Here is a 27134-nt window from a genome sequence, read left to right on the forward strand (position 1 = left end):
AGTCATGTCTTTCTCTAGCGAAAAAAATGATCCCTTCTTTGGGAGCTGCAAATGACAAGAGGAAGGCCGCAAATATATATCAGTCATGGAAGTGTGGCGGTAGACCAAATGCGTTGAGTATCATCAGAAATTATGAAAACCTGAGACAAACCGGCAGCTTCAAGAAACAGCGGCGTAGGATTCCATCTTTCAGTCCTAGTCTATGCACGGATGTTCTAGCATAACTCTCATGCTAGCGTACAGGACGCGGCCGCCCAGGTACCGTTTCATCAGTTTGGAGGATTCTAAATGACTCGGCCTTTCACTCGTACCACCTTAACCAGCACCAATGATGGGAAGACAGAGACCTGTAGAATCATCTAGATTTCTCGAATCGGGCTCTCGCAAAATTTGATGAGTCACTGGACTTTTTGAGCAACATCATATGCGCAGATGAAGCAAATTTTCACAGAAATGCCTAGATAAATTTGCATAATGCACACTATTAGAGTGACTACAATGCACACTGGGTAAAGCGCAATCGGCACGAGTACCATTGGTTGTTCAATGTGTAGTGTGGTATTTACGCCGGTGCTATAATCGGTCCCATCTTCTTCGATTACACACTGACTGGACAGCGTTATGTGGACAAACTCCTTGTAGGAGTGGTGGATGAGTTTCTCGGCAAAGTCCCGCTGTCATGTCTTCCACTTTTGTGGTATCAGCAAGATGGCAAACCAGCACACAGCAGCAGCCGAGCACGAAACTGGCTGGATGCAACTTTTCATGCGCAATACGTTGGAAGGCAGGGCTTGTAAATTAGCCAACTGCGTCAGCTGACCTCTCTCCACTCGTTTTCTTTCTTTGGAGTTATGTGAAAGATCGTGTTTACATGATCGGGACGGACGTCAGATTAGCTCAAGGCAAGGGTAACGGATGTCTGCTGTAGAATTCCAGTGTCGGTCATCAAGAAAGCCACTGAAGATGTGATAAAGCGAACTCAGTATTCCGTAGCTGCAGAAGGAGACGTATTGGAACGTGGTCTCTTGGCAGCAGTTGGTGTTCGACGGCGCTTTCGAATTCACAGATAATAAGGACACTCTGAAATATGATGTTTCTTTTCATTTTGTTTTGTTATTCTTCCAGACGTCCCGACTGCCATTGTGCTCATTTAGAAGTGGTATATATTTACTTCTTTGACCGCATAAGTTTTGCCTTTTCTCTACATGTGGGTCGCTTCCTGGTCTGCTTGTTTCGCTTTTATTTTTTTGCCATGGACCCAGGGTTCGCACAGCCCCTTGAAACCCTTGAATATCCTTGATATTGACAGTATAAGTTCAAGGGCCCTTGAAACTACTTGAATACCCGTAAGCTCCTTGTAATTTTTGAAAATCCCGAGGGATTTGTTCCGATAGAAAAAATTAACGACGTACCTCTGCAAGTCACGCTGAATTAAAAGGCCCTTTCGCTTACGAATGCCGATGAAAACAAGCTGTGTTGACTAAAGGGCAACAGCAAGAAGTTTCGGTTTTAAATCCCGCAGCCCCTACATCGTCTAGCAACTAATATGCATCGGAAATCGAATCCAATCCAATGCGAGGCATATCGGTCGGTCGGTTACAGTGCCTAAAATATACTCTAGTGCACCGTCCACCGAGCGTCTGCAACGCGCGACGTTGGCACGGGCAGCGATGCCTGCCGCCGCGGGCCACCAGACGGCGATGCCTGTCGGCACCATACTAAACCGTGGGGAGTTCGAATGGCGTTCGTTTGCGATGCGTTGATTGCAATGCGTAGTTCAGATGCCTCAGCATGGTCCGGCACAGTCTCGTAGTACAGCGCACCAAGCGGCCGGCGGCGGCAGGCATCACTCTCGGTGCTACCGCGACACCCGCGCTCGGCGCACTAGTGAGTGCCCTTTTAGGCACTATAGTTGGACCGTCTGTCGGCCTCGTGCGCGCCATTTCAGCAAAGTTCGCGTTTGCGTTGTGTGTTTGCTTTGACAAGATGCCGGGCGGGAAGTGCAAGTTTCAGTCTGCGTGGCTGCAACATACGGACTATCGTCACTGGGTGAGACCGGAACCAAGCGATCCTTATCGAGCAAAGTGCGCAATATGTCAGAAGACGGTCGACATTGCAACGATGGGGGAATCTGCCTTGAAGAGCCACCAGAAAGGCGCGAAGCACCGATCCAAAACTGCAGCAGGTGAGGGCTGCTCATCCGTCGCAAGTTTGGTGCAAGCGAGAAATCTGACGTCCGCGGCTCCTCTCTGCACCGCGACCACGGCAACTTCCTCTCGGGCTGCGACACTTGAGGAAGACTGCAGAAAGCATGATTCCGTGATCGAAGCCGAGATTTTGTGGACGATGAAAGTTGTGTCGTCACACTACTCATACAGCTCCAGTGGATCCATTTCCCAGCTATTCCAAAAGATGTTTCCGGATAGCGAGGTCGCGAGAAGCTTCACCTGCTCTGAGAAAAAATGCGCGTATGTCGCGTGCCATGGTCTACGCCCATTTTTCACTTTGCAGGTACAGCAAATGATGGAGAAGTCTGACAATCTTGTTGTGCTTTTTGACGAAACCTTGAATGAATACCTGCAAAGAAAACAACTTGATGTTCACGTCAGATTGTGGAACAACTGTGAGGTGGCAACCACATACCTGACTTCGACATTCATGGGTCACAGCACAGCGGACGACCTTATGCAGAAGTTGACGGAAACACTCGCGTCTTTTCCCCTGAGCAAGATTGTGCAGCTCTCGATGGACGGCCCGAATGTCAACTGGAGTCTTTTCAACAAGTTGCAGCAGCACATGAAGAATGACTTTCAAGTTCAGTGCTTGGATATTGGTTCATGTGGCTTGCACACAGTGCATAATGCTTACAAAGCAGGAATGCATGCGACGAGCTGGCCAGTTGACACCTTTCTTTCGAGCTTATTCTCACTCTTCCATGATGCACCAGCCCGCCGTGAAGATTTTGTTGAAGAAACAAGGAGCAAGCTGTTTCCACTTCCTTTCGTACCCCACCGTTGGGTCGAGAACGTGCCAGTACTGGAGAGAGCCCTGGCCATGTGGGAGCATTTGAGGCACTACACCGAAGCAGTGAGCGAGCATAGGCTACCCTTGCCGAAATGTAGAGCGTATGAGAACGTCAGTGATTTCCTAAAGGACCAGCTTGCACTTGCGAAACTGAACTTTTCCCTAAACATTGCAATGGTTGTGCAGCCTTTCTTGACTGTTTTTCAGAGTGATTCTCCAAAGACATTTTTTTTAGCGAAAGAGCTCGAAACTGTCTTGAGGAGCCTCCTTGCAAAGTTCATGAAGCGCTCGGTGTTGACAGAAGCCACGAGCATCACGAAACTGCTGCGAATTGATGTTCATGACACTGCCAATTACACGTCACTTGAGAAGGTGGACGTTGGACGAGTGGCTGAGAAGATCTTAAAGAGCGGAAAAGCGAGTACCAAGTGTGTTTTTGAATTTAGGGGTGAGTGTCGAAAGTTCATTGTGAACATGATCCTGAAAATCATGGAGAGAAGTCCTATTAGGTACCCTCTGGTTCGAGGGTTGTCATGTTTCGACCCCAGGGAGATGTCAAAGACAGAAATGTGCCTTGGGAAGCTGAAAGTTGTTCTTAACTGTTTAATTGACAGCAAGCTTCTTTCTGAGCACACGAGCGATATTGTGTGTGCACAGTACATTCAGTTCTGCCAAGAAAAACGGCATGAACTGCAAAACTGAAAGAGACCAGGAACGCCTTGACGTTCTCTTCGTGCGCCTTTTGAAGCATGACCCGGCGTTCTCGATGTTGTGGGAAGTACTGAAGGTCCTTCTCTTGCTTAGCCATGGGCAGGCGTCAGTAGAAAGAGGTTTCAGTATAAACAAGCAGATCGCGGTCGAAAATATGGCAGAGCTCTCGTATATCTCACAACGAGTCATCTGCGAGGCCGTGAAAACCCACGGTGGGCTGCTTAACGTTCCGCTGTCGAAGGAACTGAATTCATCAGTGCGCCAAGCCAGGCATAGGTATGCGTTATACATGGACGAACAGAAGAAGCAAGCTGTAGCACAGCAGGTAACCTTGAAGAGAAAAGAACTCGAGCTAGAGCTACAGAGCATGCAAGAGAAGAAGGCAAAGCTCCAAAAAACTCTTAAGTGCTTGCAGGAGTCAGCGGATCGCTTTTCAGAAGACGCCGAAGCAAAAAATGACCTGACTTGTCTTGTCAAGGCCAACAGTTTCCGTCGAACAGCCAAAAAAAAAAAAGAAGCGGAGATAACAGCTCTTGAAAGAGAAATTAATGCGAAAATAGGGCTCCTTTCCTAAGTCATGTGAGGAAATAAAATGCTAACACTCCTTGAATTCTGCCTTTTTGCATCCTTGAAATCCTTGAAATGTCCTTGAATTTTCAGTCAAATATTGTGTACGAACCCTGCATGGACCTGTTTTTTCAGCATGTATACACTCTCATGAAAAATAGAATGGTCACTTTAATTTGGCTTTGGTCTGAAGCAAGTTTCTGGCGCGAAATGTAGCTGTGCGCACACTCTTTCGATGCAATGCGAGCAAAGCCAGAATTTTGAAACATTTTGTGCCTATTACATTGCTTTTCGCGTTTTGTTTGTGCTCAGAGCGCCGCTTCGGCCGCATTATCAAGGGGGTTTTGTTGTCAATATGATCAGTCTGCCTTGAGAGACTAATAGTGTGACGTAGAAATGAGAGCAAGGAATAGCTGCGAAGCTGCAAAACCTGCTGTTGGTGCTCCTTCCGTATTATTATCGAGGTGATGCGCTGTCTCTTTGGGTTTGCGACAGGCAATGCTGCTGCTTTCAATCAGCTTGTTTGAGGGTGCTGCTTTATCATACGGGTGAGAGTGCAGTCACATGGTATTTTTCATATTTCATCAGGTCTCCTTGTCAGTCGGGAAAAAAATGTACTTACTTAGTCCGTCGCTGAAAACACTGCAGTTAGATGTCATTTGGGGGTGCCTACAAGTGCCTGATTGACACTTTCATAATCAGAACAGTACTTCTAGAGTTAAATAATTCATTGCAATTAACAAATTAAATATCAGAAGCGAAAGAATTACTGGCAGCAACTCCACTGTACTGGAAACAATATGCACTAGGTTTTCTTCGAGTAACGCAACTGCTATTTTTTAAAGTCTTGGTGCATGATGGTTGGGACACCCTGTAGGATTCACCCAGTAACCGAAATGAGGACAAGCCGGATTCACTCGAGATCAGAATCAACAGCAGTCATGCGCAAGCGCACTTATACTCAGACTCACAGCAAAAGAAAAAAAAGAAAGGAGAGAGACAGAGAGGCTGTAGTTTGCAGAAAAGGTGAAGCAGTATTAGTGATCACGAAGTATACGGCAATGATACAAAGGAAGATTACACCACCAAGAGATGCCAGATTCTTGGTGGTGTGAGAGGACTGGCTGTGAAATTGAACTACTTCCTACTATGAGGTCTAGTAAATTCTCGTGTATGACTGTCACTTCAGTGAACAATTCTTCGATGTCAAACGAAGTTTCTTCAAGTGCAAGAAATATATATATATAAATGGGACTTTGAAAGCTGGTTGCCCTCTCTTCCCCCCTGGAAAAATGGACTTTTTGCCTATGATGCCACTTGAGTGAAATTGGTATGCAGATGAGCGATAGGAAGTGATAAGATTAAGGTTACCCATTGAGCGCCAAGAGAGTGGAAGCAGTCAAGGACGTCGGAGAACTAGATGATGGGACGAAAATAGGAAATTTGTAGGCATAACATGGGCTCAACTAGCACAAGACAGGGGTAATTTAAGATCCCTGGGAGAGGCCTTTGTCCTGCAGTGGACATAATATAGGCTGACGACGACTGTGATAATGATGACGAGTGATAGCATTTGCCAAGCACCTCTTGTATGAAGGGAAACGTCCAGCCCTTTTACTAAGCTTGTTACCAAGAAAGCAGGAGCAGTGCAGGTTTCTTTTCTGAACATTTTAATTTGCCTTACAGAAGGTCATCCGGCCCGAATTGGTGGAGATGCATGACGTGACTGCCAAGGACCCAGTACTTCTCCTCCACCTAAAGGTGCGTGCAAAACTGTACTGCAATTTATGACCAGCTTGGGCTTTGGCTGTGGCGATAGAAAATCTCATGCTAGTGTGGGCTTAGGCTACCTGCCGGCAAGAGATGTCCTTCAGTACATTATGTGGCAGCAAGTGTTCCAGCAGGACGTAGGGATGTGAAGTGTGTTGTTTTTCTTAGTGGGTCAAGATTCTTGGGACTTGATAGCATAGTGTGGTACGATGTGATGGAATGTGGATGTGAAGATTTATGGGACTCTAAGGATGTGTCAGAACGTCTCCTGAAGTTAATCGATAATGTTGGCTGGGCATGATCAGGATATCCTTGCTCTAACATTTGTCAACATTATGAAGTGCTTGGTGTCATTCATGCAGATGCTACATGTCCAATCCCATCAGTGTCATGGGAGATAAACATGTTGGCAGCACAAAGAAGCAGCGTCCAAACAGACGACAACAATGTCAGCGTCTGTGGCCGTACATGTTTTTACAGTGGCTGTGGCCGCTGTAGAAACACACAACTACTGGTTACCACAATGATACTGGTTAAATTACTGTCGTAAGCACTGTCTGTTGAGATCAGGAAAGGCATGTCCTGATGTTGCAATGCACGTCAAGAAGCCCAGTTGTCTAAGTTTACTATGGTATGCCTCGTAGCTCAGATGCAGGTCCAGGACATACTAAAACCTATATAATTATCACACCATTAAACACACCAAACACTGTCATACAAGTGCAAGGGACCTATGTCATTGGTAGCCCATTCATATGGAGAAACTAGACCGAAAACCTTTTCCCCTGACGGAAGCAGACACCATGTGACAGTGATGGGACAGAGCAAAAAATGCGATTGTGTGAGCTCAGCCCTTCACAGGCAGAGCAGTGCCAGTGCGTCCTGGAAGATAACACACCTCACACATTCAGTGTCCAGCAGCAGTGAATTTCAGTATGCAACAAAAGTTCATCTGCATTTCCTTTGTGCATTGCAGTCCTCACGAAACACGGTGCCAGTGCCCCGCCACTGGTGCTTCAAGCGCAAGTACCTGCAGGGCAAGAGAGGCATTGAGAAGCCACCCTTCGACCTGCCTGGCTTCATCAAGAAGACGGGTATCATGGAGATGCGGCAGGCCCTCCAGGAAAAGGTGCGAGGCACTTCCCAAGGATGTGTTGTAACAAAATAGTTGTAGCTGCAAAGTGATAGAAAGTTGGGCGAGTTGGTACGGTAACATGATCTTGAATTGTAGCGCGAAGTGACACAGACAGAGACTAGAAGCAGGCAGGACGAGCGCTCATCCCGTCTGCTTCTAGTCTCTGTCTGTGTCACTTTGCGTTACAATTCAAGATCATGTTGTAGTTGGTTTGGGCATTATTGTACTATTAGTACGTAGGCTGTAAGCAACAGCACTGGTGGAAGCATATTCCCATGCTGTGCTTAGCCAACTTGTGTGGGCCTCCAATTGTATTTTGTCACTGTGTGCCATTATTTTCTAGTATAGTAGACTTCTGTTAATTCGACCTTGACGGCACCAACAAAAATGATCTTATGTTCCGGCGGGTCAAATTAAATGAGATGAAGAAGAAGATGTACTCCTGATTCATTTAACAGTATTTGCCCAATATTACACACCCCTGAACCAAATGTGTGCTCACTTGCTTTGTGTCTAAAGTAGAAAACTAGCGTAAAAATGGCTATAATGCTCCTAAACAAAAACAAAGTATGAGTCTAATGTGCACCCAATTGATACCAAGAAAAATAAATCTTGCACATGGCAGCCAGTTTTCTAAAGTCAGCTTTGCTGTACGGCAATTTAAAAGTCAGTTTTGTCGCAATTTATGCGGTAAATCGAATTAATGCCACGAACTTCGTATTGGTTTTGTATCCGATTGCACCATGCAGGCAATTTTTAGCCCACTTTGCTACTGGGAAAAAAGAAGGCTGGTGGCTAGGTGTGGTTATAATCAGTTAATACCGTAATTGGACATTGTGATCTACCAATATTGCTTGAAAATCTTCCTAGGGCAGGCCAAAAATAGGTGTTTTCGATTGAAGAATAATGTGTCACTATTAGAGCCGCCATAGGGATCGAGCACGTGCATGCTGGCTCATTATCCTGATAATGCCAGTTTTAGGATCGAAATAAGGAACCTTTGGGCCCATAGAAATGTGTGGGCGCGGGCCGGTACCTTCGGTCAGGACTGATATAACTGAAAAATTGAATTAACCAGAGTTGAATTATTGGAAGTCTACTGTACTAGCATAAGAGATATTCTAAGCAATATAAGTTTTATATACAGTGAACGTCCAATTTTTGGACACCTTAAGGGTCGCATAAACATTTTAAAAAAATCGGGCATTAAAAGAATAATTATAAGAATGAATGCATGCCTTTTACTGCTCCCTACAGCTCAAATCACCACAGGCATGTCCAGAATAGCCCTGAAGGCTTGTCATTACATTCATGGCTGTATTGGGGCTCGTAATGTGGCAGGAGACTACGGGTGCACACATGTTTAACTATATATAAGGACATACCGTGTCCTGTGACAATGGCTCCTTTCCACTCTTTGTATGCTTCCCCGCGTGACACCGCTGTGATGCGGAGAAGCTGACTTATGGGAACTGGCATTATTTGACGTTCGACCTTTGCCGTGCTTTCTGCACTTCGAAGTCAGCGAGGATGACGAAGGTGGAGTCTGCACCGTTGCTGACAGCGGTGAAGTCTTTCAATGAAAAGCACAGCAACGAACAGCAGAAACCGTGGCATAGTGAACGTTGAAGCAGCTAGACCTAACGTTGTAGCATTGGTGGCTATGACTGACATCGGATCAGCATTGGGAAGCGCTGGTTCAAGGCTGCAAGATAATAAAAATGGTTGTGCTGGTGGCTTTGATTAAGGCTACCTAGGACCTGTGGTCATGGCAAAAAGTAAGGATAATTGGACAGTGAAGGGTTTCAACGTTCCAAATTTTAGATGTCCTTATGCATTGGCACTTTGGGGTATGTGGTGTTGCCGCAAAGGCATACGAATTAGTGGGCATGTCCGAAAAATGACCATCCGAAAGATCTGTTGTTGACTCTACTTAATTTTTTTTTTCCTGCCAAGAAGTGTTGCGCAGCATATCAGCATTCCAACACATCCTGCTTCGAATGTAGCATCACTAGATGTTACCACTGACACTGTTGTTCACATTTCCGTTGTAGTATTTCACTGAAACGGTAGCAGTGTAAACATAATATTAACTGGTTGAAACTTTCTGTGTTCTTTTTATTTTTCTTCATGCTTACTGCGATAATTGGGAGTTAGCTTTTTTGGAATTGCTCAGTATGAACAGGGGGTAGGCATCTCACTTACCTTATGTAAGCTGCTACAGTCTGCTGCTAGTTGGTTGTAGAAACATTTCTGCATGACAGAAGCAGAATCTACAGCACATACTTATTGTGACCAGTTTACGAAATTAAACGCACTTGTGGTTGCATCACAACTGTGAGAGTTCACGTTCACATTGCATTGCACACACAAAAGATTTTGTACTGTGTTGCGTTGGTTTTAGCATTGTTTCTTGCTGTTTCTGGCTCATGAGGTGACACTCATTGCACTTATATCACACGCACATATGTAGCTGCATGGTCCTAACGACTTTACTATCCTGAGTGTTAGTATAGTATCTAAAGCTTAATAATTAATCTTGCATTTAGTGTGTCTTTCTGATGACTTTTAACAACATTTGGCCTTTGAAAGGGTCCAGACCATGAGTTGCTTGTCATGTAAAGTTACCTGTGCTTATGTTGAGGTCCATTTGACCAGGTGCTGAAGTTTTTTTTTTTTTTTTTTTGCATTGTCTCCACATTGGTGGCCAGACTCGTAAGCTGTTTCTTCTGCCTTTGCAGGAAGACCAGAAGACAATGAAGGCCAAGATGCGCGAGAAAGTGCGTCCCAAGCTGGGCAAGATCGACATTGACTACCAGAAGCTACACGATGCGTTCTTCAAGTGGCAGACCAAGCCTCGCATGACCATGCACGGGGATCTCTACTATGAGGTGAGCTATCTTCTGGAGCGCCGGCTTTTTGAGGTATTTGTGCGTGAGCCACAGATGTTTTCAGCAATCCACGCTGTTCAAGTGAAACAAACCTATCATTAGATTTTCCTTGTGTTTTATTTCACTAACAGATTGAAGAAATGCTTTGTTGTGCCTAGTTGTAACAGTTGGTTGTTTCAATCAACAAAACCCACCGCATAAATTTTTTTCCTCTCAGAGTGGCCATAAAACTAACTTGTCATCAAGAGAGCTGATTCCTTTGTAGAGGCTGGTACGCATTAGTTTATGACAAAAATTGACATTGACCCTGTACTTGGAGGGAAAGAAAAGGAGGTTAAGGTAAAGAGCCTCGCAATTTGTTTTTTCTAACGTCGGGACAAATTTTGCTATTAAATTGGGAGCACTTTTTTAATGCTATGCAGCTGCGAGCTTGCATTTCTGTGTTTGAAATTAAGGGTTTCATATTGGAAGATTAATGACATCCACGTCATTAATTAGGTTATCAAGAAATCTGCATAGAACAATAAGCCTCTCTCTATGTCTTTTACAGATTACGAAAAGGCATTTGATTCAGTAGAGATACCAGCAGTCAGAGGCATTACGTAATCAAGGAGTACAGAACGCTTACGTAAATACCTTGCAAGATATCTACGGAGGTTCTACAGCTACCTTAATTCTACATAAGAAAAGCAGGAAAATACCTATAAAGAAAGGGTCAGACAGAGAGACACACTCTTTCCAATGCTATTCACTGCGTGCTTGGAAGAAGTATTCAATCTATTATGAGTGAGGATCGACAACGAATATCTCGGCAACCTTTCGGTTTGCTGATGACATTGTTCTATTCAGCAACAATGCAGACGAGTTGCAAGAAATGATTGAGGACCTTAGCAGAGAGAGTGTAAGAGTGGGGTTGAAGATTAATATGCAAAGGACAAAGATAATGATGAATAGCCGGGCAAGGGAACAAGAGTTCAAGATCGCCAGTCAGCCTTTAGAGTCTGTGAAGGAGTACATCTGCCTAGATCCTATAATCACAGGAAATCCTGATCATGAGAAGTAAATTCATATAAGAATAAAAATGGGTTGGATCGCATACGGCAAACATTGTCGGATGCTGACTGGAAGCTTAACATTATCATTGAAAAGGAAGGTGTACAATTAGTGCATTTTACCAGTGCTGATATATGGGGCAGAGACTTGGAGATTCCGCAGCCTTCAATACCAAAAGTACGGGAAGACAGCTTACATGATGCCACGCCGCCTCGGCAGGCCCACTCTTTGCAGATTACCTCTAAAGCAGGGTGTACAGCTGCGTATGTGTTAGCCGCGCTCAAAGCCATGCACAGCCACGGCCGAAACATGTGGCAACTTAAACCCCGCCCCGGTTCGACCCTCACGCACGCTTGATCGCATTTCTCCACTCCCTCTCTTTTCCTTTGCTCGCGTGCGAAGGTGGCACTCATGGGTGAAGCTACCATCTTTCTTCTCACCCTCGCACACTTTTCACTTGCACAAAGCACAAAGTGTGTGGGGCACGATAGGATCTTATTGCACTTGGACTTTATATGAAACATGATGTGGCTTCACTTCCGTGGTCGCTCTTGTCGCGCAGCATGCAATTTGAGAGGTGTGTTTGCAAGCAGCCACTTGTAATTCAGTCATTTGACTGCATCCATCCACAGAAGTTTCCATTTATTGTCTTGCCATTTCTTTGCTGTGGAAGCAAAGTTGCGTTATATTAAAATCACATACAAGCACACTTCGTTGTATTAAGGTTCTAATTGCATGGTGCTCTGTGGACAAGAGGTTATGAAAAGTTAAATAATTCGTTATATTGAGAATTTTGTTATATTGAAGTTCGTTATATCGAGGTTTAACTGTGTTATAGGAACAGAAAATTCTTTCTTAATTTTCTTTTCAGGGCAAGGAGTTTGAGACGCGCCTCAAGGAAAAGAAGCCTGGAGACCTCACTGATGACTTGCGGATTGCTCTAGGAATGCCCACTGGTCCAGTGAGTTGTTTAGTAGTGGTGGCCTTGGGGAAGGCTTTTTGGCACACTGGGAGGAATGTGTATGTTGTGTGTTGCAGGGAAGAGGATCTGCAGGGTGTAAGAAAATGGGAGGTGAGGATGTGAAGGAAAATTTTTCAGCAGTACAGTTGAACCCACTTATAACAACACCAGTTTTAACAGTGTATAAGTTATAACACTGGGAAGCTGCTGCACCATCAACTTTTGTATGTTTTCCATGGTGAAATAACCCGTTTACTACAATGCCCCGATGCCGCATTATTGATTACAACGATAAAGTCTGGCTGCTAGGTGTGCAAGCTGAAAGGTAGTGAAATGCGAAATCCTTGAAAAGAAAAAATTAAAACGAGAAATTCAAGCCGCTGCATAATGGCCTGCTGCGCCAACAGCTGCTGCACGCTCATTTTTCAGCCTTCTCCACACACTTCCATCGCCCTTCCACCCTCCGAGCACGAATGGGCTGCACCCGTAGCTCTATGCCGCGACACCCTCCGAAACACGAATGGACCACACCAACTGTGCTGCTTGCATGTTGCTTGCTGGCTCCTCATTCAGCGTAGTTCTGCAAACAGCTTAATCACTGGTGTTCTTCTTTGTTGGTTGCGTCAAAATCGTTCCTGGCCATGTGGTTTCTCAGCCTCCTTTGACTCACTGCTGAAATGGATGATGGCTGATCCGCTCGCTGATCATCGGCAATGCACGACGTTGCCGGTGAAAAGAAAGCACGTGGCTATAGATTTGGAAACTATGCGATAAGGCGATTGTCTTGGATGTGCTTTCATCAAATAGCGACGGCGACGACGGCAGCGATGACGCGATAGGGCATGCTGCATCAACGTTGTCCTCACAGGAGGCCCGACACATGATTAAGTCCCACCGGGGCTATGTTTTCACGAGGAACCATCCACTGCGCTATGTGGAGCACCTGGATCCCTTGGAGAAGAATGTCGGCAAGCTTCGCATGAAGCGCATGCAAGGCTGAAGGACATAGGGTTTTCTCGCGCGAGCCAGTGAGTAGTACGTGTCGAGATGCTTGTGGCGATCTCGCCTCAGTGTTTCTTCTGGATTTCTCAAGCTCAACTAAAGTGATGCCTCAGTGGGGCTCGCATATCACTTGCCACCCGTGACCCCTGTGCAGTTGTTATAGCAGTGCCATTCTTTAATGCCAACAGCCGCGGCTTGTTACACACGATCGGAGCACCCAGGAAGCAGTTAACATGAAGGAACACAATCAGCAGCCGGACGGAAGGAGGTGGTGAGGAGGGGCACTGGCCTCCCTACCATTATAGTTTTCTCACATCATCTCTGCCATCCCCTATTTAGATTTTTTTCATGCAACTCAGTTATGACAATTATTGGTTATAACAATGGAATTTTCGTGGTGCTTGAATATTGTTATAAGTCGGTTCGACTGTATGTTGTTTCTCTCATGTTGGCATGGGGACAAAAGTACGTTCATGGGAGGCTAGAAGGGGCTAGCTGCTTTTCAGCTTCTCCACTGCTTATTCTTCATGACATTCACTGCATTTGGATGTCACAAGCAACACATCATAGGCATGGATACAAAGTCTGTGCCGCTAAAGCATCTCATTATTTTGCTTCTCTTGGTGGCTCACTGGCTACGGCCGCTGTTAAGCACTGCCGTTTGAGATGGCTGCTGTTCCAATGCGGATGGCAAACCTCAAATGTCTTTAGTGGCTAGTTGAGTTCGCAGTACATGTGTTAAAACTGGTTTCCTTTTCTTATTCCTTTTTTTCTTTTCTTCCATGTTCTTTTAGAACTCCCACCGGTGCCCTCCACCATGGCTTATTGCCATGCAGCGGTATGGGCCACCGCCTTCGTACCCGAACCTGAAGATACCAGGCCTCAACGCTCCAATTCCAGATGTGAGTGCACACACCAAGCGAGTATTTTTCATCATGTCAGCGTAAATTTAAACACATACAGGAAAAACAAACTAATTGGAATGCTCATCATGCATAGTTACACGTGGGAGTGTGACATGCAGTTGCTCTGTAGCTGGTTTCTAAACATGGCGTAGTCCCAAATGTAGATTTTGGAACCCAAATCAAGTCGCTGTAACTAATTCAGTGCAATTAGCACGAACCTGCAAGCATAACAATGCATTCTAATTGTTTTTTACTGGCTTGCGTCTGAATAATATGGTGAAAATACATTTCTCCAAAGGTCGCCTCTCAAGGTGGCTAAACAACAAAAGCGGCTTTTCTACCGTATTTACTCGTGCAAAACCTGCACTCTTCAAAATCTTGGCGAGGTACAGCTCCTGCATGAGTCAGGCATATGACTACCTGCTAAAACTACGGTTCACATCGTGAATAATGTACAGAAAAATGCAAACACTGGCTACACACTAAACAAGCATTTATCCAGGATTCAGCACTGCTGATCGAATTCTGCTTCATTCTTCAATGCTTCTGCTCTCTTATGTTCCCGTTGTCACCAGAGCTTACTACTTTGCCAGCACGCTCCAAAAGACGGTCATCCTTAAAGGGTCCCTGAAACAATTTGGACAAACTCTGTAGACGCGTAGCGCACAGCTAAAGCAAAACATTTACACTGCAATTTAAAGGAAGTGTCTCATTATAAGAGAGCTACGGACGATTAAAATTACTTTTCCACCCTAGCCATGCTTTTTCTCCTCAACTCATTTGCCGAGTGGTCGGGACTACGCTCTGCCTTCACTGGCTCTGCGTCATGGTGTGTGACGTTGGGACGTCTACTTCAGGTTGTCTTGGAGCCAGTGCGCAAAGCCTCTCCAACCTCTCCGCTAGCTGCTTGGCCATAGATCGCCGCAAGAGCTATCCAAGCAGTGTGCATTGCAAGCGCTCAGTCACAGTACCAAGCGTGTCTGGTATTCCGGTAACCACAGGCGAGCCGAGCATTTTTACGGATGGGCGGAGCCGTAACCTAACACCCCTCCATACTACTACCACTGTGATGAAGGGGCTTCAGCATAATTGTGAGCCGTCTGCACGGTGCAGCCACCTGGCGGCACAAAGCTTAACTAGCCATACACGAGCAAATATTGCTGTAACCAAGTAAAGCATTTTATACGATTAAAAGGACATGTTCACAATCATGCTTTTGCCGAAAATTTACGCTAGCAGCATGGTAGAATCCACTTGGTTACTGCTGTATTATCTCTATGTTTGCCTGGTTGAGCTCTGTGCCACCAGGTGGTTGCACCATGCAGGCCTTATCTGGTAAAATACCCAGTGCACTTGTGCTTTTGTTTACCTGAATACCGGACACACTAAAGCTTTCTATTGTGGCAGTAATCCCTCGGCGTGAAGTGACAGCCGCAAGCCTGTAGATGCTGGCACCGATCGGAGACCGACAGCCTGGTGCGCTTTAGCCACTCCGCTCGCATGTTGCCTTGCAGAGAGACATGATGTCACAGCTTGGCATGTCGCCGATCACTAGATTTGCAGCCCACAATGTAATAAGGGCGATCCATGGGGCTCACGAAAAAAAAAACTTAAGGCCAACGCTGATTGCACAGCTCGCCTCAACATGGAGATTGTTGTAACACAAGCAGACAACATTTTCAATGTGCCGGAAGTGCTTGAGCATAGTGATAAAGTGTCGTTGTGTATTCTCTTTCTGTTACCTTTCTTATAGAAACAAATTAACCCTTTCGCTGCCACGGACGTACCGGTACGTCATCGCGCTTCCCCCCCACAGTGTCACTGACGTACCGGTACGTTCTCTATCGTGCGTTCAAAATTTCGCGCCTGAGCGCAAAGCTGGCGCTCCTGGATTGGCCACGCCATCTGTTGACTCTTTCTACAAGTTTGTATATTCGCCTCGACCTGTGTTAGTCCATGTATTGAAGAGTACAGTGCGACTGCCACTCCCCACTTTCTCTTTGCTGAGTGACGCGGTGGCGGTGGCTCCGCGTTCGCTGAATCATGCGTCGCGCGCGTGAAGTTACGGGTTCAAGGGTTGTTCTGCCATCTCCTCTGGTTTGAAGGTTTTTATTTTTCTTCTGTTGGTGTGCCTGCTACGGCGCGTCAAGTTCAGGCACACCGGCCGTTGCCTCTCCGAAAAGGGTGACTCGATTGCTGCTTTCGCTCTCCCGCCGCACCCTCGCTTCCGACTTGCAGCAGTAAACGTAAAGCCCTTCGAACATTGTTTAGCCTTTTTCCATCTCCCTCTGTCTGCTTAATGCAACGTCACATTTCTCTCCGCCCTGCGCACGGTTACTTTCGGATAGCTCAGCGCGCGGGACCTTCGTCTGCTCATTGGAGCGGTGGCTCAATTCCGATTCAGATTACGAGCCGAGCTCGGATTCGGACTCGGACAGAGTCGCATGCGAGGAAGAGGGTTCCGCATCGTCAGATTCGGGTGTTAAACGTATTTTATAGTCAGGCTGATGATGATGATGATGCTTACTAACAGCAGCTGCAGTACACTGAAATGTGCATATTGCATTGACTATGTTACTTGTATACCAATTATAATCAAAAATAAATTGCTATGTTCATTCCCTGTTATGCTCGTTCCCTGAAACCAAGCCGACACTGGGGGTGCGTCACGGCCAGAAAGGTCCGAGAGCGAAAGGGTTAACCAACATTCTGACTATTACAAACAACATTTGTTCACCATAAAGTTGGAAAATTATTGGTGGCACTACCTGAGCAGCCACTCGAATAGCTCACCCAACTGACGTCAATTGGGCTAACTACGTCAATTGTGAGAGGGCTGCTGAAAACTCAGGGGAGCGGAACCGCTGCAATCTGTAGTGGTGCACATTTTTAAAACCCTATAATAAATTACATGCTTTATGTGCAGCGCTTAAATGTGTCACTTAATGACCAGAAGGACCTACTCTAACGACTCAGTGTGTTTGTCCAAAATTGTCAAAATCATTTCAGGGTTGCTTTAATGCCATCCATTCTGTTATATAATCCCGTAATTTAAAAACTTTTAGTGATGGTGTCAACTGACACTGACTCCATTCATTCAAAATCCATTATTTGGTGAAACTTAACACTTTCAACCTTGGAAAGGGGTGGTCGCACATATTACACAAGGGCATGTTTTAAATACAGTATCTAACAGTGTGATGATGATATGTGGGGTTTGTGCCACAAGGGCCAAGTATGGCCAAAGAGCACACCAGGCCAGTAACTAACGGTATCTAACATTAGAAGCCATCATCTGAGGTTCCTTATAACCAGTTACACTTATAAATGACCAGACAGAATAAGGATAAGTTAGATAAATGAATTGAAAATGTTTTATTCCCCATTGCAGGCACATTGAACTGTGCACCTGTGTTGATGCATGGATGCAACATGTTGCATTTTTCCTTTCCAGGGTTGCTCCTTTGGGTACCATGCTGGTGGCTGGGGCAAACCACCTGTGGATGAGATGGGCAGACCACTGTATGGTGATGTGTTCGGCACGCAGTCATCTGACTCCACGGTGAGTGTTTACCAAGGGGCTTATCAGTTACGCCAGATGTGCTGCAAGCTTGCGTTCCGTAGAAGTGTCCATTAGGTTCATCACGAAGAGTTGCAGTCTATTGTACCAATGCTGGCCTTGATTCCCGAAGTGAGCTACAGTAGAATGCCATAAAATAGAATCTGGCTGAGGACCTATTCAAGTTGGCTATCCCAGCTGCTGCAGCCACATTTTGATGGGGGCGAAATGCAAAACCACTCATGTATTTAGATTTAGATGCACAGAACCCCAGGTAGACACCTGGGGTTCCCACTACGGCACACCTCATAATCAGATCGTGGTATTGGTTAGTAAAATCCAAGATTTGAATTAAGTGTTTAACGAATCAAGAGCTTGACTTTAAGCATAGTCGCCGTAAACTTTATCTTGAACGAAAGATATAGGCAATGAACAAACAATGGCTGTACAAAAACAATAATTTGTTAACTATCGAAGTGTATTTAACAGATGCGCAACAATTAGCTTGTTACTTATTCATCAATAATTATGCACCCGCCACAAAAGTTAGCAGAGTTTTACAAAATAGAACTGCCCATTCTAAACTGATGCCGACCTGTTTTTCAGAGCAACATGGTTGATGAAGAGGTGGATCGCACGCTGTGGGGTGAGCTCGAGAGCGAGTCTTCGGAGGAGGAAGAAGATGAGGACGAAGACGAGGACGAGGGTGTGGAAGATGAAACTGGCCTGGTGACTCCCGCGGAGGGCCTGGTGACACCGAGCGGCTTCAGCTCAATACCGGCAGGAGTCGAAACACCCGACATGATTGAGCTGCGAAAGCGCAAGATTGAGTCGGAGATGGAAGGGTGAGGGTGGCTTGCCGGTCTGTGTGGCATGTGGGACTGGACTTGCATAAGCCAGTTTAAGAAACTCCAGCCATCCATTGTTGCAGAATTCATAATTTGCAATTTATTTGATATGTCTGAACAGCTGTATTTCGTTGTTTAATGAATGAAATACGCTAGCAATGTGGGGTGATGGTATTCTTGGACAATCACTGTCGGGGATACTTTTACTTTTGCAAGATTTCAGCCAATTTGCACTGGTCGTTTTGGTGACGACGGGTGATAGCGTCTATGACAGTGATAAAACAGCATCCTTTGTGCGAAGAACGCTGTCGCTTGTAGACGTGTGTTTGCATGAGTATCTAAGCATGTTCACAACAATGAAAAGAACTGTGCTCTAAATGACGTGCATTTGTTGTGATGAGGATATTTAGATATCATTTGTTTAGCACTGAGTAATTTTGTAGAAAACAAGGTTAGCAGCTTGGACGTCTATAAGAGTAGTGAAGAAGGTACTAGTGCTGTCCCGCTTGAAAGCTAGTCGGCAAGAAAGCACCAGCACCCAACCAGCAACCATGGTCAGAAAAGTCCAGAAGGGTTTACAAAGAAAGCTCGGCTTGAAATAATGATTTCAATCAAATGGCTTAAGTTAGCCAAGACAGAGGCTACATTACGATGTTTGAGTAGAATCTCGGTGATACTGTTACTCCTGATACCAATTTTGTGACGATACAAATCTTTCAAAAGTCCCTGTATAAGTCTATTAGCTTACAGTGCACTAAATTTTTATGTTGCAAACCGCCTTTTGCGCCAGAGCGGATGATACAAACAATCGAGCCAGCATAAGCTGGTGCCAGGGTGTCCTATATAACTCTGCCTTGACTCCACGCCTGAGTGCTCCCCCCCCCCCTTAAAAAAAAAGGAAGAAAGAAAATTGAAGAAAACGAAATCGCTTTGTGCTGTATCATGGCAACTTGTTGACCATTTTCAAACATCTTGCAACTTCATTAGAGCTGGCAATCACACGTGAGCCAGTCTTACCACGCCAGCAAGGTCAGTGGCACTCGCTACATGGGTAGCCTTATCTCTGTTTTTCACGCTTTCCTACTTTTTCAGCACTCGATGACATTTCGAAACTTTCAATCCTTTGCACCTGTCAGATCACACAATATGATGCAGCTTCACTACAGCAAAGAAAAGTAAACAGATTCCCTTAGTTTGTGTAAATCATGTTTCTATCACCATCAGGCAGCAGCTAGGATAGAGCAATGAAAGAAACTCGATTACCAGGCAGAAATTTAGGCTTTGGAACATGCAAATTGTGCAGCTCACTGCTGCCAAAACTTGCACAAAACAAAAACAAGCATGCCAGTCATTCAAATTCGCGTTAGCCAATAAGAGCGCTTCTTGCGCACCATGCCACTGCAGCAATGAAACGCGGCGCTAGTTTTCCCTTTTCTTGCTCGTTTTTGTTGCTTTTATTTCTGCATGGATAAATGAAGCGCTGCAGCTAACTAAATCTCCGATATCTTGTGTTTACGGCGATACCAAGATGGCAGTGCTGCGTCAACGGAAAGCAGCGCTCACATGATCAGTGGTGCATAGCACCTCCTGTTGCTCGATTTTCTTCCCAATTTCGAAGATAACACTAAAGATAGGGCAGCTTGCTCAAATTCTGCTACATATTGCGAATGTTTCGTCATGAGATAATGAAGGTCCTAGGAGAGTGAAAAAAAAAAAATTAATTTTGAGCAAGTTAGCCATCTTACTGCAACCCCTCCCCCCCCCTCCTTCGTTTCCCAATTTGCTTTACGTTTTTGGGGGGCACAAATTTCAAGTGATACGAATTTTCGTGCCATCCCAAGAGATTAGTATAATCGAGATTCAACTGTATTCATGGAATGCTGAAAGATGAGTCTGAAAAAGTAGCGTTTTCTTGTGAAGGGTCAATAGGCAAGCGCTGCTCTAGTACTTTTTGAGCCTGTGCTGGGTCTTTGACGACTGGGCTCAGGCTGTGTTCTGACATGTCATTCTTTTTGTCTACAGTGGGGACACCCCAGCTCTCTACACCATCCTGCCCGAGAAGAAGTCTGAGAGGGTGGGTGCTGCCATGATGGGATCGACGCACGTCTACGACATGAGCGCAGTAAGTTTGTTAAACTTTATGTTGATTTCATATTGCATGAGTCAGCCAGATAGTCCCTTTCCTGTTTCCATGTGGCCGAATGTTCTGGTTTAGCATTGCTTTCATTCAAAGGGCCTTCACCGGGACCCACAGCGAATTTCGGTTATACACTAGAAGTTGTTACATGCCCTCTGAGGAGCGTTCAGCCACAAGAATTTTTCAAATTGGTGCATTAATAGCCGATATAAAAATATTTCAGCGCCGCGAACCCATGATTTCAGGGTGCAAGCACCACTGCCAAGAGAGACACTCTCTCCATGTGCCTCTTGCAGCATTCCATAAGCGAAATTTCTTCCCTGTGTTCTCCCATACCGGACGTCAAGGATCACACGACGCATACGTCACGAGCCCAGCCTTCATTTTCTTTCCCCTCGCGATTTTTCTGTGTGGTGCACTTCCGCTGACAATGTTGCGTGCAAGCTGTTGTGTTTGTCTCGTTTCATGCAGCGTGCGATTATGCACGCCGTGCACGAGAACACCTGACAAGCAGTATAAGTCAGTGCTACACGAACACTGAGGCAGACACAAGCGGATCAGAGAGCATGATCGCAAAAAATGGAATAGTTTCGGTGACTGCACGACTGCACGACTTGGGAATGAGCAGACGGAACGGAAGTACATCTCTCTTGCTGCGGTGCGAAGTAAAACAAATACGTGCGGACATTTGGTTCGTGTGTTTTAATATTTCTCTAAGCCTTAATTCGTCTATCGATGCAACAGACTACAGAAAGAACATATGTTGCATTGAATAATACTTGAAGTCACGAGTCACTAAGAGCAACGGCACAGCAAAGACACATGTATGTAGGCGCACTAGCACGTATACATCATCCCTCCGGCTTGGAGCATGGCGCCTGTGAGGAGAAGGGCAAACCGTGTTCGGTTTGAAATTTCAGCTCCTTCTGCGGTGCGTAGCAGTGCGATAGTTAGCAGACACGATCGTTAGTGCGCATTGTATGTACGGCGCTTATTAACTCAGAAATGACCAGGCCTGGTGAGGGCCCCTTTAAAGTGAAGCTAGCTGCCTTTGCTTATTATGAATGCTTGCTCATATACGAGGGGGTACCCAAAAGTAATCGGAATTCTTTTTTTAAAAGCTATGTATTTATTTCTTTTTTACACTACAACTTTGTCACCTTGAAAGTACTCTCCATTACACTTAACGCATTTGTCCAATCTTCTATTCCATTCTTCGAAAGATTTCTTAAACTCGTCTGTTTTGATGGCCTGATAGCTCCTCTCTCATTTTTTCCCTCACCTCTTCTGCTTTGTGAAATCGCAGTCCTTTCATGTCATTCTTCATCCGAGGAGACAAAAAAAAATCGCACGTAGCAAGGCCAGGAGAGTAAGGGGTGCGGGCACCTGACCTCACTCCATGCGACTTCCTTTTCGTTTTCTTGGATGAAGAATTACTTTAAAGGACTGCGATTTCACGAAGCAGAAGAGTTGATGGAAAAAAACGAGAGAGGAGCTATCAGGCCATCAAAACAGACGAGTTTAAGAAAACTTTCGAAGAATGGAATCACAGATTGGACAAATGCGTTAAGTGTAATAGAGAGTACCTTCAAGGTGATAAGGTTGTTTTGTAAAAAATAAATAAATACACACAGAAACCTCATTAAACCGTAGTTGGCTGGAGCTCGGAAAAAGTATGTGCTAAACAGTTGTACTGCTTAACTGAAATAGCCTGAGGTTGCCCACTTACCTGTCAGAAACGAAACTCAGAGAGAGTGTGATGAAAGGGCAAAAAACATGCAGTATTTATTCATTTTGCATGACAAAAGTATTATTTTCGTTTGATGCTGCGGCAGCCTAGCAGCGACGACATTGGCCTCAAACTCCCTTAAGCTGCAAGACAGCTCCTTCATTGGTGTTGTTTAGGCATCATTAGACTGAAACGGCAAGACATCCTTGCTACCAGTCTTATCGCCAGTGTTAAGTGAAGCTTTCTTTGCTGTGTGTCATGTGGCATTGTTGGTGGGTTTTGTGCAGGCAATGGTGAAGGGCCCCAAGATGCCGACTGCAGTGGCGGGGACAGCCAAGCAGTCTGGAGGTGTGGAGATCGCGCTGGACCCGAGTGAGCTGGAGATGGACTCAGCCGCCATGGCGGCTCGTTACGAACAGACGTTACGTGAGCAGCAGTCTCACCTTGCCAAGGAGGACCTCAGTGACATGGTGGCCGAACATGCAGCACGGCAGAAGGTGAGCTTGCAGCAAACATCTCGGACCGCCTGTAATTTGCTCGGACTGGCTAATTGTACTATGCAGTAGAACCTTGTCCATACGTTCTCGGAAAATAATGCAAGAAAAAACGCAGTAACTGGGGAAATGTACTATACAAAGTCAATAAAATATTTAACAGATTCAACTTAGTTGACATTGACATAATGTTAAGCATTGCACAAATTGTTGCGTCATGAGACGCCGATGTGCGCCAAGCTGGGGTGGCTTGAGTAGTCCGATATGCTCGTTGTCGTTTTCCTATTGTGTAGTGCTTTAAGACGGCGACAAGAAACCGAAACGAAATCAAGCTGGTGGGCAATGCTAGAATATGATGCCACCAGAGCAAAGCAGGACCTTTACTTCACACCACCTGCAGCAGGGAGCGGCATGTTTGGATTATTGCCCATTAAAAGCTTGCAGTATGTTCCAACGGCACTACACCACACCCACGTGTGCTGGAAACGTACCCTGAAGATGCTTCCCGTATTAGGGGCTGGTAGCGATAGCTGTGAATGCGATGTGTGAAGACCCGGCAGGAGATTTGGTACTGCTTCATTAGGAAACTTGTTGCACGCTGATGTTCTCACGTGAAACAGGCGGGCGAGTATAAAGGGGAAGCGGCTGTGGGGGAAGCTGCTGCTGTTCTCGATCATGTGTGTCTCGCATCTTTTCTTATTTACGTGGGATGTGACGGCCGGAAAATGTACCATGTAATCGCAGTTAGGGGATGTACAGAACGTTGTTGCTGAAGTATAGTGTTTTCCGGGAACTTGAGAACTGGTGAAAAAAAAGAAGCATAACTGCATTGGGTAATTTTTGGTTCTCGATAATGAGCGTTGGCACTGAGAAATCGTTTAAGATGGGAAGTTATGTGCGACCCCAAAACTCGACTACAGGACGCGTGGAGTTGCACATTTTAATTACTCAAATTCTTGTGCAGCTTCCATAGCATTACACCATACGTATCAGTTGGAGTATAGGCAAGCTCCTCAATAAACGAAAACAATACCAACGCTTCAGTATGGAGCAAGTTTTCAAGCTTTAGGCTAAGGCGGCTCATTGTTTCAAATGTTGTCTTTGCTATAGAAGGACAATGAAGAGAAATACTTTAGAGTCCTTTTGCAAGACAATGTGCATTTAATTCATTGGTAGAATACAGTCAAACCTCAATATAGTGAACACAGATATAACATATCATTAGATAAAAAAATCTAAACTGTGTTGTGGCAATATTGGCATGTAATGAATATATATTGTTATGGGGGCTATTGGACCTACAAAGGTGTCTTTGTGTTGGATGTGACTTTGTTATAACGAGGTTTGATTGTATTAGTTATTAGCAGAGAAAAGGAACTACCATGCACCAATCCGGCAGTGTCAAGGATGTCAACTTAATGTAACAGATTTTCCTGTATTTTTGCTCCTACAGCCACATTCCTTTCAGGAAAATTTCTCGAAGCTGGCCAACTCCTCGCTAACTTACAAATGCAGTGCAACACTCCTTTACCAATGAAACTGTAGCTCGAAGTCTCTTATGTAAAGACATAAGGACAAATCGTTTTTCATGGCAACCACTGCACCAAATTTGACACAATTTGTTACATTAAAAAGAAAAAGTTAGAATCTAGTGACTGTAGGAAGCAGGCTGTCAATATTTTAATGAAGTTGTTCAAAATTGCAAAATTCAGAATGACAAGACTATCAAGTTTACCGCTCCATAACTCAACAATGGAAAGTTATATCACAATTCTGTAAATTGCATGCAATAGTGCATCCACAGCAGACAAAGTTGATGTATTATACATGGCTCTGAAATACATCACATCTAAAGCCCTACTGCATTGAGTAGGGCTTTTGCAAAACTGTTATGAACATTGTAATAAATCCACGTAAAATATAAATTGATACTTATATCAAACGTGTCCGCTTTTAAATGTTCTAAGGGATGCAGTTTACAGAACTGCGTTATCTGTTTTTGCTGCAGAGTTACATATTTGTAAACAGCATTTTTTTTTCTCTAAGGCTTACCAATCTAGTCCAAGCCATAAATCAAAATTTCGCTTCCAGCAGTCACTAGAATTAAAGGGGCCCTGAACAACCCCTCGGGCTTGCTGAAATAACACAGTCCGCGGGTAGCATGCGCTGCTGTGAACATCCTCAGCCAAGTTTCGCTATCGTACGCAGTGCATGGAGCTCGCAAGCGCATCGCGAAGTCGCCTTTCTTTCAAATGCTCTCTTTTCAACAGAAGGCCTTGTCTTCACTCTCTTCTAGACTCACTATTTCGTCATTGCCTGCTATAGACCGATAGCCGACATAAAGCTGCGCTCGGCTACATGGCGGGGATACTGCAGCCGCTGCGGGGTGCCCTCTTAGTCCTAGTGGCTAAGCGCATTGCAGCTCACCGAGGACAACCGCACTTGGCTAATGATTAGCACGCTGTAAGCACTGAAGGTGAAAATCGTAGCGTCTACGTTAACATCCAAAATGAAATTTGAACTGCACTCCATGGTGACATTTAGAAGGCGGAGCATCGTGGGCATGCCCCACTGCGCTGTAGCCTCCGCAGTGCAAGTCATTGAAAAAGGAACGGGAGCATAGTACAGGTCATGCTTGATTGCCAATAACACCACTTCTGCTTAACGCATTGAAGTACTTTTTGTAGCAGAGTATTTCTGAAATAGCCTATTTTCACTTCAAATACCTCTCTACACTTCGATAAAAAGTGGTTCAGGGCCCCTTTAACTTTTTCTCTCCATTGCAGTGACTTTCGTCGTTAAAATCTGTCCAGGGGTTTCTTAAGAAAGCATTTTGAATTGTACACATATTTGAATATAGGTGGCATCGTAGTTGGACCCAAGTTTTGTGATGGCAGGAGGAGCTCGTATGAGAATTTCAAGATTGCATTGCCCCCTGTGTTTTGTTCTGTTTGGGTTAACTTAATAGACTAGCCTACTTCTGGGAGCATAATACACTAATTTACCTCAGCCTAACAGGTCTCTTTAACCTTATTTTTATTGTGACCCCTTGAGTAATGGAATTCATGGTGTAATCAGTTCTGCATCACAAGAACAAAGAGCAAAGATGCATACTACATTATAGTAAGTTCTTTTTTTTTTTTTCACTGTCTGGTCAGTTAACACTGCAAAAGATATGTTCTGTTGAAAACACAACACCTAGTCTCTTCATTGTTATAAGTGAGGCACTCTATGTTGCATTGATGAAATGGGCATCAGAAGAAGTGACAGCTGTCAAAATTGCATTCTTTTGCCTGGATGTTGACCAAATATTGCCCTCTTGTCTTTTCAGAACAAACGGAAAAAGCAGCAGCAGGACACCACCAAAGCAGCAAAGAAGTACAAGGAGTTCAAGTTTTAAAAGTTTCCCATCACAATTTCCCAGTGCACTCTCATCTGTTAAAAATAAAGCTATCATTTCCCACTGTATGAACTGCTATATGGAGGAGCAGTCACTTTTCAGATTAAAGGACATTGCACTGACTGTTGGGCTCTGTCGAGAGTTACAAAACATGCTTTTGTGTTTAGGTGCACCAAATTGGGCACCAAATAGACCATGGTTGTAAAGGTGAAGCCGCACTTTGTGATTGAAATTTTAAGTTTACTGACATTCTTATAAAACTTGCATAGAAACTTCCACTCGTGATTGAACCGATAGCTGTAGGGGCTAACATGTGTTCAAGGACATAAATAAAACATGTTGGTATCGCAACAGAAAAAAAAAAAAGTGTGTGAATTTGCAACACTCATTAATGCAGATTCACAATATAGTAGTTTTCTAACTCAACGTTACTTGATCATTTAAAAGGTCATAAGGCATCTAAATTGCAACTTTGCTTTATACATGTATTAGCAAATGCCAAATTCCAGGGAAGAGTGCTGGTATATAAGTTTCCTGCTGCATAGTGTATTTCTGAGACAAGGCAAATTGAAGTGTATATATGTATTGCAAGCAGATTGTGTGTTACTTGCTGACAGTGTAAATATACTGATCTGCAAGATATCATTACACATTGTTATCGGACTTATCACTTAAGCTGTTTTAACATACGAGTCAAATCCAACGGAAGCACGCAAATACAGTTAATCTCGTTGATTCGAACTCCAAGGGGGAGCAGAAATTGGTCATAATAAAACGGAGCTCGTACTGAGGAGAGCCCCTTTAAATGTAGCACCCAACCAATTGTGCAGTGCAGCATGCAAAACCAAAACTGTTGCTGGGCTCGCACTGGAAAACACTGCTTTTTCTTCCATCGGCGCACAGCATGTGCCAGAAGAAGCCTAAGTTTCGTATTAAGTCCCAATGCAA

General features: G+C 44.8%; 1 protein-coding gene and 1 pseudogene across 3 annotated transcripts in view; both read left to right on the forward strand.

Moving 5' to 3' along the window:
• Positions 1-26309, forward strand: part of LOC139057516 (splicing factor 3B subunit 2-like) — a 60878-nt gene extending 34569 nt beyond the window's left edge. For all 3 annotated transcript variants that reach the window (XM_070535890.1, XM_070535889.1, XM_070535891.1), the window contains 10 exons: positions 5989-6063; positions 7049-7201; positions 9949-10098; positions 12023-12112; positions 13909-14016; positions 17474-17581; positions 18185-18423; positions 20449-20548; positions 22580-22789; positions 26118-26309. In XM_070535890.1, the coding sequence (XP_070391991.1) occupies positions 5989-6063; positions 7049-7201; positions 9949-10098; positions 12023-12112; positions 13909-14016; positions 17474-17581; positions 18185-18423; positions 20449-20548; positions 22580-22789; positions 26118-26186 (1302 nt within the window). In that variant the 3' untranslated portion in view covers positions 26187-26309. The remainder of the gene's footprint in view (positions 1-5988; positions 6064-7048; positions 7202-9948; positions 10099-12022; positions 12113-13908; positions 14017-17473; positions 17582-18184; positions 18424-20448; positions 20549-22579; positions 22790-26117) is intronic.
• Positions 1792-4349, forward strand: LOC139057081 (uncharacterized; annotated as a pseudogene).
• Positions 26310-27134: the final 825 nt, after the last annotated feature.

This window comes from Dermacentor albipictus, chromosome 3 (genome assembly GCF_038994185.2).
Source record: "Dermacentor albipictus isolate Rhodes 1998 colony chromosome 3, USDA_Dalb.pri_finalv2, whole genome shotgun sequence".
Classification (NCBI taxonomy): domain Eukaryota; kingdom Metazoa; phylum Arthropoda; class Arachnida; order Ixodida; family Ixodidae; genus Dermacentor; species Dermacentor albipictus.